The 12,532-nt window shown below is 38.5% G+C and overlaps 2 protein-coding genes and 1 non-coding gene across 3 annotated transcripts; 2 read left to right on the top strand and 1 right to left on the bottom strand.

The window, feature by feature from the left end:
- Positions 1-695: 695 nt before the first annotated feature.
- c21h11orf65 (chromosome 21 C11orf65 homolog) lies at positions 696-4,341 on the top strand. Its single transcript, XM_054623410.1, has 10 exons — positions 696-700; positions 1,693-1,783; positions 1,880-1,972; positions 2,046-2,099; positions 2,202-2,411; positions 2,668-2,798; positions 3,022-3,192; positions 3,285-3,340; positions 3,641-3,708; positions 3,820-4,341. Exons 1-10 carry the CDS (start codon positions 696-698, stop codon positions 3,862-3,864), a joined length of 924 nt encoding a protein of 307 aa, XP_054479385.1. The 3' UTR covers positions 3,865-4,341.
- Positions 4,342-4,513: 172 nt separating this feature from the next.
- trnac-gca (transfer RNA cysteine (anticodon GCA)) lies at positions 4,514-4,585 on the bottom strand. Its single transcript has one exon. It is a non-coding gene; the product is annotated as a tRNA-Cys (tRNA).
- Positions 4,586-4,809: 224 nt separating this feature from the next.
- On the top strand, positions 4,810-7,163 carry pomp (proteasome maturation protein). Its single transcript, XM_054623197.1, has 6 exons — positions 4,810-4,873; positions 5,173-5,270; positions 6,244-6,304; positions 6,426-6,527; positions 6,691-6,784; positions 6,870-7,163. The coding sequence occupies exons 1-6, from the start codon at positions 4,829-4,831 to the stop codon at positions 6,935-6,937; spliced, it is 468 nt and encodes a 155-aa protein (XP_054479172.1). The 5' UTR covers positions 4,810-4,828; the 3' UTR covers positions 6,938-7,163.
- Positions 7,164-12,532: the final 5,369 nt, after the last annotated feature.

The following is a 12,532-nucleotide window of genomic DNA, read 5'->3' as shown; positions in this document are numbered from 1 at the left end:
CCTTTTCGGCGCCCCTGGTGGTAATAGACAGTGAGGTTGCCTTGAAAAACAAGCATTTATATAAGCAGATGCTATTACCACACAATTGACAGAGGTCAGAAACCAACAATACTATTTGGACTATGATGGAAAAGCCCATGTGGCCATTTACACCCATATGTTATATAAAGCTATGCACCTGACTAAACTGCGAGTGGAAACTAAAAATTATGATAATAGAAAAAAAGAAAATAATTAGTCAATTAAGTGTACACATAGGCTCCTCCCAGGACTCAGGTTCCAGTCACACTGACGTGGGTCCTGAGTTTGACTCAAACAGCCACTACAACTTTCTCCCTCCATGTATTTTTGTCGCTGTTTGTACAACTCTACAAATTAGACTTTGACAAGCAAACTTTGGATAAATTAAGTAGCATATTCAACTTGGCCAGGTGTGAATAGCCGAATAGCTGCCCTGTGACTATTCTCAAATAGACACTAATAAATATCACAAGGTGAGTAACCTACGTTTTTTTGGGTTTTTTTTGCACATGGGAATGAACAGGTATATGATCAACGTGACTGCACTTTTGTAGGTATGCTCAATGTAGGAACAGACAGACACACTCGGTTGCTAAGTAACCTAATTAAATACTTTGGCAACTCCTTTTAGCGAGTTGAAGATATGACGCTGCATTAAATTACAGAGCTGAGTCATGAGGTAATATTATTATTATTACTATTATATTATTATAGTGTGTATGCTGTTATATATATATATATATAGCTATATGTAACCATGCAGGTTGTTAAATACGGTGTGTAGCCTGTGTTTTGTTTGGTTTGTCTCACCATTCGCTTATGTTATCTAAGTTAACTCACAAAACCAAGTCAGCTTAATTATTACTGCAGTTTATGCCACTTAGAGTTTTATTCCCTTAAAAAAACATCATCAACGAAGGACCTCTGTGAAATATGAACACAACAAACGCTAAATAATTAATTGAATAATATATAATAACAAACAGTTATGAATATATTATTCTTAGACATCTCTTTTGCCCCTATACCTGCAAATGATTATGTGTTATGTTATCCTGTCCTGGTCTAACATATTCAATGTGAAACAGCATTTATTTCCTATTTCCTGCAGTAAGAGAGGTTCACCATACACTACTAATTTCTAAATTAAGATTCAGATGCCATACTTGATTACAAATATTATAACCAGAGTTTGATCATTCTCCGTTACCAGAAACATTTTGATTTTAAAAGTAGATAAAAGTACATTTGTATCAGCAAAATTACTGTATATAATGTTGGGTAGATTCATCTGTAACAATCAATCTTATTTTATATAATGATCACGTGTTGTTATTTTAATCTGTGAAATAACTTCCAACTATTATTGTTAATAAATGCAGTGGAAGCAGAATATTATTTCCCCCTGGAATGTAGTGGCGTTGAGGTATAAAGTAGCAGAAGATGATAATACTTAAGTAAAGTACGAGTACACACCTCCAGATTGTACTTCAATACAGTACTTGAGTAAATGTGGTTCCATTTCACCGCCAGTTGTCATAAAAACAGGGCTCCTCACAATAGATATTACTCAAAGTTTAAGTTACTCAAGTGACATGCTGATACTGCTGACTGTCTGTTTTCTCACCTCTTCATCCTTTTCTCTCTTCTCATATCTCAATATGCCTCCAGCTCATGGGACGAGGGTCCCCAGGAGCCCCAACAGGAGACACTAGAGCAGATAGCAGCCAAAATAATTCAAAAGACCTGGAGAAGATATGTGGTGGGTGTTGCTGCTGTGGGTAAACACACTCTTGTACATGCACGAATTAAAGCAAACAGGCATAAACTAAATATTTTTTTCCTATCCAAATTTTAGAACAGAGAGGTCTTCAAGTATTTTAAAGAGCTTATTAGCCGTTGCAAACAGCAGGATCCCCAGGCGATCCTCAAATCTGTAAATCCTCGAGAGGTAACAGAAATACTCTTGAAAACATGAAAATATATAACTAAAGAAATGTTAAGACTCGATTTTCCCTTGACAGGCAGAGTTGCTGGATGTTGCTGCTGGCGTGTTCATAAGATTTCGACTTGGAGGGGTAGGACCTAAAAAGGGAAATATTGGTTAATCACCCAACAGCTATGTGGTTATGATAATGCAGACATAGCTCCTTACATCTTGCTTGTGCCTTTGTGTTCAGATTACATTTCCTCCCAACATCTATTACAAGATCTTCACCCATCGACCCATCGCAGACGTGTGTGCCAGCAGCCCAAGGGACTACACCCAGCAAGGCCTTAAGAAGCCTGTGGTCCAGCAGACCAACAATGGCTGGCCTCTTATGCAGGAGGACAGATCAGGATGGTACCAGCGCATGGAGAATAACAGCTGGAGGCTCTTCTATATCAAGGTGAAATATGTGTCAGATAAAAAAAAATTCTACTGCCTGTTATTTGTATAAATATTGGTACAAAAATAATTATGCACCACCAATACAAGGTATACTTTTGCCCTTTGTCCCAAGAGTCTAACACACTCTATGAATAGATTATATGCTCTTACAAACTGTTTATTTAACAATAAAATAAAGCCAGATGTAAATTCTCTTGTCAGACTCTTAAAGCAGATTTTTTAAAAGTCAGTTTTATGTTCTTTTTCTCTGCTAGTTGGTTCCCATGAGTGAGCCCGCAGAGATCGGTGCTCACAAAAAAATGGAGTTTCACTTTTCCAGGTTGCAGCGGCAGCAGGATGTAGCCAAGTGGCGGAAGAAGAGGAAAGTAGAATGGCTGAAGCAGATGTGAGTTTTATATATGTGTCTGTCCTTTAAAGCAGTCTTTAGCAGTGCAACGGCCGCTGTAGCCTAAAGTGGTGATTACAGGGTAAGTGTAAATGCTAGCCTCAGTATGTGTCTCTTGTGTTTTATTAAGAAATTCCAGTCAAATGTGGAAAACACACATCTGATGCAGGGTTATGTGCAGTCCCGTGTATAAGAGTGTATGTCCTCTCTCTGTTACTTACAGGTATAACCAGGGCCGTCTGCAGACTCACCCGGTGCAACGACACATGGCAAAGCTGGTCGTGAATTCCGCCCAGGAAGTGATGGACGCCATTCAGGAGAGGGGACATGAAAAGATACTAGAATGTGAGCTGGATGAGCTGCTGGCCTGGACCAACACTCTCAACTTTGAGGAGTAAGATCCCCTCCTCGCTGTCAGCTAGTACACTGCTTTTAATTCAAATTCTTTATTATTTTGTAACATAGTTTGCTCTTTTGCCTGTGCAGGTACATGCAGGAGTGGAGGTGTCTGGCCTGCAGTCAGTCCTCTGAGCCACGCAAAGGTGAACATTTGTAGTGTTGGCAGCAAATCTTTGCATCAACAGAAATGACTTACTACTCATGGCTTTAAAGTTTATGCTATAATGCCAACTGCTGTTTAAGTTCACTAAAAAAATCCATGAGTGTATATCTCACCCACTGTTATATATACTGTATGTAATATTATGCATTACTGTTTATACAAAACCTATTTATGACCATGGTTTTGTTTACATACGATTTGCCACTGATCTACTCTCATTTTCTTTTGTTTTTCTCTCTCTTCCTGCTATCCCTCTCTTACCCTCCTCTGTCTCTTACAGATGTTCATCCATATCCAGCCAGGTTAGATCCACATGAGTTTGCTGCAGTGGCTGATGAAGACAGTAAGGTAAAACCGAATAAAATAATCCATGTCATAATCATCCCAGTGCTAATGTGCAAATTGTGTAGCTATAAACATTTTAGCATTTTCTAAAGTCACACTTCATCTCCATAACAGGAGGAACACGAAGATGAAGATGAAGATGGGACACAAACCAGTTGAATTCTAATTTCCAGTTCCGAAGAACTGCAAACGTAATCTATGCAATTAAGTTATTGATGATGCAGCAATCATTTTAAAATAATAAAGTATGATAAATGGGATTATTTTAAGGTGATGTGTTTTATTGCATTAGTTAAGTGGACTTTATTCAAATAATTATTGGATCATTAGAGTGAGTGTGTTTGTGAGATGAACTCTTAGAATCCACAAATCTATTATTGAATCTCTGTGACATCTAACTAGATCCATTTTGTTAAAAATAGAAAATACAGAGACTTCAGTATGTGTCTACTGTTCTGGCAATCATTTTATTTAAAATAAAGAATTGTATGTTTAAAAGGCTTCTGTCTGTATATATTTAGAATTTTGCCAAAGATTGTAGCTACATATCCAACATAAACTTTGAATACTTTGCTCATATTATAAATTAAATATATTTCCATCTCTGTATTAAAAGTGGAATAAAAAGAAGGTTATAACAATTGTTACCAGCTTCACTCCTTTGTGTGTGAAATATGTTTAATGCCTTCTTCTAAAATTGTTAAGTAACCATAGACATGCTTTAATAAATGTGTTGGTAAATGCCTCATGCAGATGATACAGGGGCATAATCATTACCAGGAATCATCTATCAATATGCACGAAAAAGAGGGGGCACCCGGATTTGAACCGGGGACCTCTTGATCTGCAGTCAAATGCTCTACCACTGAGCTATACCCCCTTACGACAACCATGTAAAACGTACCATATATAATCTCATATAACCTACCAACGTCTAGTGTATGATAGTTTTTTTTTATTTTCAGGTTGTGTCAAAGTAAACAAACGGTAACACATGACAAATAAACCAAATGGGGTACGCATAACGTCCACGGATGCATATTACGACGGGCTTTAAAATAGCAAATTGCACACAACACTGGTTTGTACAGGATGTGTCGTCATCAAAACGCGACCCAACCGGATGTTCAAGTATCGAAAAGAAAGTGGAACAGACGGAATCATAATGGTACGGCTGCACTCTTATCTAATATAATACAATGTACGCTATCGTTACCACATCTGTGAACAGTATACTGTTTTCATAGGTGCACATGTATTTATTCCAACTGCTCGCATCTTTGCCTTCTGTCTTTGGAAACCCTGAAATCTAGTAACGCTAGTTGTGAATTTGATTAGTCACTCCAGCTAATGCTAGCAGCGCTTAGCTGTGGATACTGCTTCAGTATTTGATGTTTGTAACTGAAGTAAGAGAACTGAGTATGACCAGTTGCTGATGGTTGTTGTGTCCCTTCTTGTGTGTCCCAGAACACCCGAGGACTCCGCTCTCAGCTCAGAGACAGTGTACCTGTGGCAGGCTTGTGTCCGCAGGGAGCGTATGGAGTTCAGGATTCTCTGCGTAGCGGGTGAGACACTGCGACGAATACAGTCACCCTGTTGTAGCCTAGTGCTGTGTGGACAACTAACACGTTCCCCTACCTTACAGATGAACAGCTACATCAGTGGTTCTAGTTGTATGTGTGCACTATGACATTGGTTACTGGATAAAACATAATTCAACATTGTTTCTGGATAACTGTTCATTTAATGTGGCAGTGTTTATTTGCATGTTTTTAACAAATAAGAAACGCCTTACTAGAACCTAGAAACAGCATTACCATTACAGTTTGTCATGCAGATTTTCAACTGTAAAATATCCTCCTAATCACTCTCTTGATTTTAAAATCTTTGTGTTTATAGTTATCAGTTTAAGAAATTAATTTAATAGGCTATATATTTATTTCTTTGTTTGTGTGTGTATATGTATGTATGTATGTATGTATGTATGTATGTATGTATATATATATGTATGTGTGTATATATGTGTGTGTGTGTATGTATATATATATATATGTGTATATATATATATATGTATGTGTATATATATATATATGTATATATATATGTGTGTGTGTGTGTATATGTGTGTGTGTGTGTATATGTGTGTGTGTGTGTGTGTGTATATATGTATGTGTATATATATGTGTGTGTGTGTGTGTGTGTGTGTATATATATATATGTGTGTGTGTGTGTATATATGTGTGTGTGTGTGTGTATATATATATGTATGTGTGTGTGTATATATATATGTGTGTGTGTGTGTATATATATGTATGTGTATATATATGTGTGTGTGTATATATATATATATATATATATATATATATGTGTGTGTATGTTGTGTAACATTGTTGCAAATACAGGCTATTAGCATAATACCTCAGTGATGTAGTTTCTGTGACAGCTTTCTCTGTCAAGAGAAGCTGCTGTGTGTTCACTACTTATGTACATATAACAGATTTTCACCTGCTTCTTCTAATTTTTCCTTTTGCTACACAGCTTTACCAGTGTAAAAAATGAGCTTTTACCAAGCCACCCACTGGAGCTGTCGGAGAAAAATGTGAGTAATCTGAATTGTTAGAGAAGAATAAGCGTTCCTCCACAATTCATTTAGATCAGATGTTTTCTCAGGACTGTTTCCTGGGATACTCAACATTTTATTGTGTTTCTGCTGTGTGCAGTTCCTGCCAAACCAGGACAAGATGAATTTCTCTACACTCAGAAACATCCAGGGTCTTCATGCTCCGTTGAAACTGCAGATGGAGTTCAGGGCAGCTAGACAGGTAACACACAAACACGCTGCATATTGTGTTCATTCACACACGAGCTTCATGTCCCAGTAATCCACCTCCCCAGTTCCTCCTTTGGCTCCTCTCTCCATGTTTATTGTTTGAGAGTCATTCTTATCTCTCTGTTACTCTTGGCGTCGAACCCTCCTCCTTCCAGATCCAGCGTCTGCCGTTCTTACAGAGTTCAAACCTCGCTCTGGACACGCTGAGAGGAAATGACGAGTCCATCGGCTTTGAGGACATCCTCAACGGTGAGAACATCACAGCTTAGTCTTTACACAACCATCCTCACAACTGTCTGAATATGATATCTAACCACCTGATCTTACTCTGCAGATCCAGCCCAGAGTGAAATGATGGGCGAGCCACACATGATGGTGGAATACAAACTGGGACTGTTGTGAAAGAAGATGGACACAGAATACACAGCTACACAATTAGATTTAGGTTTATTATTTGTCTGAAAACTAGGGGATTGATGGGTGAGGGGGAGGGGGGGGGTGTGGTGTGTTACCCTGTAATGACATAGATCTGAAGTGTTAAACAGTCATTCAGTGCTGTTTTTGTTTGATTCCAATCCTGTTGTTATTTCTAATAAACTTCATAACCTTCCTCTAGAAGCTGTTCCATTTGACACATTTTTTAACTTTCAGTACAGAAGTGATCAAATGATCTGAAATTTTGTGGTATAACCGAAAATCTTGATCGGGGGGGTTCCACTGTAATAAAGATCTGAAGTGGGATGGGATACGTTCTTGAATAACAAAAAATGAACTACTGTTCATTTTTAAGTGAGCATGTGCTGGAATTTTGATAGCACATATACAGTAGGAGTAGGTTTAGTACATAATATAAACCGATAACTGCAGTGTCATGAGACACATTTATGGGAGTAGCTCAGAGAGAAGAAATTGTTATTGAGGTTGAGCTAATATATTTTATAAGACAATAGTACCATCTATGGCAAATAGGCTACTGGTTATTGTGTAGAGTAAAGCACCTCATTAAGTTTTCTTTTCCATTTCACCATCTTCATCACAAAAGATTTAAGGCTAAGATGTTGTTTCTTCTTTTGATTTCAAGGATCTCTATTTATATATAAATATATATTCTATTTTGTTCTCTTTGCCATCCAAAAAGGGGCAATTAAGCAGTAAATACAGGTGTACTTTTGGATCACTCTTCCCAGAGATCCAAACAGTGTCACCTGTGTGACGTCAATCAGTTGGCATTTGATTTGCTCTTGTCTTTTCTGTAGTTATCGCTTTTTTCGAGTCGTTTACCCACAATGCTAGCTGAGACCCGAAAAAAAGCAGAACAGCGCTTAAAAAAGCAAGTGAGTCCAAGAGTGAGTCTATTGCGTTACCTCCCCCTACCTTCTCTTCCGGACCAGTCACCGATGGATGATTGAAACGGGTGATTTTTGAAGGGAACGTCGCCACAGACACCCATTTAGTAAAGTGCTGAAGGGAGACATATTGTTGTCGTCCGACCTGAAAAGTTAACCTCTCACTGGTCCCCTGAGAGTTTTCTATTGGATTTTTGGATTATTGCAGAAAATAAACTCTGTGGCCAACAAACAACACGACAATCTTCACAAATGAAAATCACTTATATGATATTTGAGGCGTAAATGCAATCAGGATAATTACCTCATTCTGCAATAGATAGGGAAGATCTTCAAACTTATTATTAATATTATTTCTGATCCTTCATTGTATCCCAGAATTGTTCTTTTCACTATTTAACATCATTTTAAAAACACAATTCTTTCAAGGTCCAGAATGACCTCTGACCTTTATAATAAAAGCACTGCACTGACTGTCAACCTGCTGCTGATGGTAACTATCAGTATGAACTTCTTCCTGGTTTTCCAGCTGACCAATCACTGAAAGGACACTGTTTTGAATTAACTCAGCTGTGTCCTCAGACAAAGTCCTGTTGAATCTATTCACCCACTGACTACAAGGCCATGTGTCACTATGGTTATTGATTTTATGGTCTTGTAGTACCTTCACCTCAGGGAGATTCTGAGGATTGAACCCACAACCTTCCACACATTTAGGCTTTAACTCCACAATATCAGCTACACATAGTAAATAATCAGAAAAACACATCAGATATTCTGGTTCTGACATATTTTAATCATTCAAGATAAACCACATCTTTACACAATAAGAGTTTAACTGGTCTGGTCCTGAATTTTTTCTGGAAATGCTGATTGATTTTCACTTCAAACAGTATAGATGTGTTGTGTTTGGCCAAGATTAGAGATAGCCACGTCAAGGATTTCAGCCTCCACCCCAAAACAACGGAGGCTCCAATGGATTTCAGATCCACCACCTGAACCACTCAGTCTCTATAACTTGATGAGCAAGCAGATGACTGCAGTGAAATAAATATGTATAGGCCAAAAGTGAAAGATTTTATGATAACAATAATAGAGCTCAATGATCCCTTACATTTCCCTTACTATTTTCCTGATCAATTACCAATTTGAATTAATTAATTTCATACAATAATTATTAATTAATCTACTTATTTTAGGATTTATTTATGTATTCAGCCCACTGTTTTTTTCTGTCAAACAAACTGGGACGGAGAGACAGAGAGAGGAAGGCAACATAAAGCACTGATGCGAGCAAATAGTGGAGACACAAGTTTCCTCCATGTGCATCATGTCTGTTTGTGTTTCCGTCTTCTGACAAACCTTAATGCGCATTTATAAAGGCTCGTTGTTTTAAGGAGCGAACTACGGAAACGAGAAAAAAACCTCGATGTTTCTTTCACTTTGATATGCCTCAAAACGTTTTATAATAATAATAATTTAGTCTTCCGACACGTGGGATCTATAATTAATTGATCTGTGCTTTTACGTGAAGTAAATCTCCAAACCTCAGAAGGATTACTGCAAAAGTAACTAAAGAAACCTTCTTACAGTTCTTAAACTTAATGTTAAACACACATTAATAAGGAAAACACGTTTCAGTTGTTGTCTCATCTGTTTTCTAAAGTAACTTTCGAGACGTCATGTAGGCTGAACACGAACAGAATCCAGTTTGACCAACGCTAACAATAACATTAATAATAATATTAATAATAATAATATTAATAATAATAATAGTAATAATAATAGGATAACTATGACTAAAAGGATTTATAAAAAACAATAAATGTCATATAAATAAATAAAGCGTTTCTCAGGTCGTCATGGTGATAATGACGCCTCTGGCTGCTCCTATTAACGCTGAGGACTCAGTTCTAACTTCATTCTGCACCTGACCGCTGACAGTGAACAAGTGTTGATTTGTTGGAAAGTGAAAACTTTGAAAAAGAAAACATCTGTGTTGAACTCCTGACATCTGAAAGTGAGAGAGCAGCTGTAGCAGAGAGCAAAACATGGCCTCCTCTGGTTTACGGCGAGAGAAGTACCTGCTGACTATCGGCATCCTCCGTTTTCTGGAGGACCGCTATGGTGAAGCCCTGAGACCAGTCTGCATTTAAACATGTCTGCTCTCTACCACCATGAGAGAGAGCCTAGTATAAGCTTTAAAACAAGTACATATTCATATGTCATGTTAGTAATTATCAATATGAGGATTTAATTGGGTTTGGTTGAAAATATTTCCCCAGAACAGCATAAAAGCTAGCTAAATTAGCTAGCTAAACTTGTTTTATTTTTCTCGATATAAAATCATTATAAACGATGGATTTTACTGAGAGTGAACATTAAAGGTGAAAAAAGTATTAATATTGAAGAATTCATTTAGAAAAATGTGCTTTTTGAGGGATTTAGGGTATTTGAGTTTAACATTGAAAGGCCATTTTTTGAAAAATGCTCTAAATTGCAGCCGTTGACATGTGTACCTTGAAATGTGCTAGAAGTGTTTTTTGCCTTAAACCACAAATTAAGATAATGAATAATGTTAGACAAGACGGCAGCCTCTCAGGGAAAGTGCATTTTCATCTTTTGATCTGATTATAAATAAAAGTATCGAATTTACATTTTATTTGTCTGGTTATTGTACGAGGAGCCTGCAGTTAATCTGGAGGATATTTAAACATTTTATTCGTATATCAATGTGTCAAAATGTAACAGAAATGTTTAACATTTTTAATGTTCACAAAATGTTAATAACCAGAAATTGGATTAAATTCTGTTTCATGTAATGATGTGTGGTTAAGTTTTCACATCATTCTTGCTGGACTTGAACCACATAAATAATAATGAATTAGGTTTTCCACATTGAGACCTGCTGTGAATCTTTATGTTCTTCTGTGGGAAACATTTGAACTGTACTTTGAAGCTATTTTTACTTGTTAATCTGCGTTTTATTTAGTTCATCATGTCATCCTGACTAATGTGACTCATGTTTTCCTTTTCTTGACTTACCCTTTAGCGGCCATGCCTCTGCCAGGACGCATCCTTCAGCTGCTGTTTACCAACCTGAGGAACCGTCCCCTGAGCAGCACCACCATCGACTCCATGAGGGAGTCCATCTTGGGTTTGTATCATAACCTTATTACAGGCTCCACAGAGTATCCTGTAATCCATTACAGAGGGAGCTACCGCTCTCGACTAATGGCCACGCCCTTCGTCCAAGTGGAGCAGAGGGAGAACGCCGCCCGTGTCCTCTGATGGAGGCCCCATCAGGTCTTATGGTGTCCACTGCCGGCTCCAGTTCTACTACTCCAGTAATAAGGACTCCAGCTCTCCCTGAGAAGACGGATCTGGTAGCTCTGAAGGCGGACCGAAGAAACTGTGTCCGACACATGGAGGTTGACGGCAGGACTGTGACCCGAGTCATCTCACCTGTGTTCCACTCTGACGGCCCCGTACTGACCAACTGGAGAGTGAGCGACTACAGAGAAGATGGACAAGTTCTTGGGTCTGCCCTCTGTCGATTTACTAGCGCGTCTGCGGGGTTAGCCCCAACTCGAAGACAGAGCAGGAAGAGGAAGGACAGCAGCAGCCGCCAGTCTCCTCCAAAGAAACGCTTCAGAGTCTGACGGGACGTCTTGAAGGGATTCCTTGTCAAGGATCCTCCTTCATAACACAGACGATGTTTGTGTCCTGAGGCAACCCCAGGTAGTGTCTTGCACCGGGGTCTGTCCACCTTTAAATATATGTAGAGTTTAAGGTTTTTACTCCTCAGGACCGGCCTTTGCGTCTGACGGGCCCGTGAGGCCCCTGGTAGCGTCTTGCACCGGGGCCCATGTGGACATTCTGCACCATATGAACGATATGGTTGTCTGAGGGTAAGTATTTGTTTATAGTTTGGTCATCATGGATTTAACACACAGGTCAGCGTTTTTGGTGCGTCTTGCACCTTTCTTTATTTCTTGGAGCTGGCCTGTGGGTCTGACATGGTGAAACTAAAAGGAGCTTCGGGGAACTCACTTCCTGAAACAACCTAAATTTATTTATTGTTGCTGACTCATCATCCGTTGAGATCAAGCTTCAGATTTCAGGGAGTAAAGAGAGTGAGACGAGGGAACAACACAGCTGCAGGGACAGAGTGATCCACCAATGACAGACAGGATGAGCAGGAAGAACAGACTGATAGAAGACGAGGGAGAGGACAGAGACAGCTTGATAGAAAGCAGTGGTGACATTAACTCTACCTGCACGTCTCTCCCAGCTAACTGGACCAACCAGCTGATGAACACTGAGCTGCTTGTGAAGGATGGAAACCTGGGAGCCGAGACATTTAGACTTTTAAATGAAGATCCATTTTGTTCTGCAACGACACCAACAGTGAATTGATTGGTAAGTAGTCCTTTACAGACAATCTAAAAGTGAAATATATTCATGGTGAGTAGAGATGTCCCAAAATATTACAAACACTTGATGAGACGAGACAGCATGAACTCTCTGATCTAAGAAGATAAATACAGGTAAACATTTATTCATCTTATTATCAGAATTCTAAATTTGATCAATAGTTCTTCTGTTTCCCTCATTGCTGAAGTTATTTACTGATATTTCCTTTTCTTCC

The sequence above is a fragment of the Anoplopoma fimbria genome, chromosome 21 (assembly GCF_027596085.1).
Source record: "Anoplopoma fimbria isolate UVic2021 breed Golden Eagle Sablefish chromosome 21, Afim_UVic_2022, whole genome shotgun sequence".
In the NCBI taxonomy this organism is placed as follows: Eukaryota; Metazoa; Chordata; class Actinopteri; order Perciformes; family Anoplopomatidae; genus Anoplopoma; species Anoplopoma fimbria.
The sequence above is the reverse complement of the archived record's forward strand: the minus strand, read 5'-3'. Positions and strand labels throughout refer to the sequence as shown.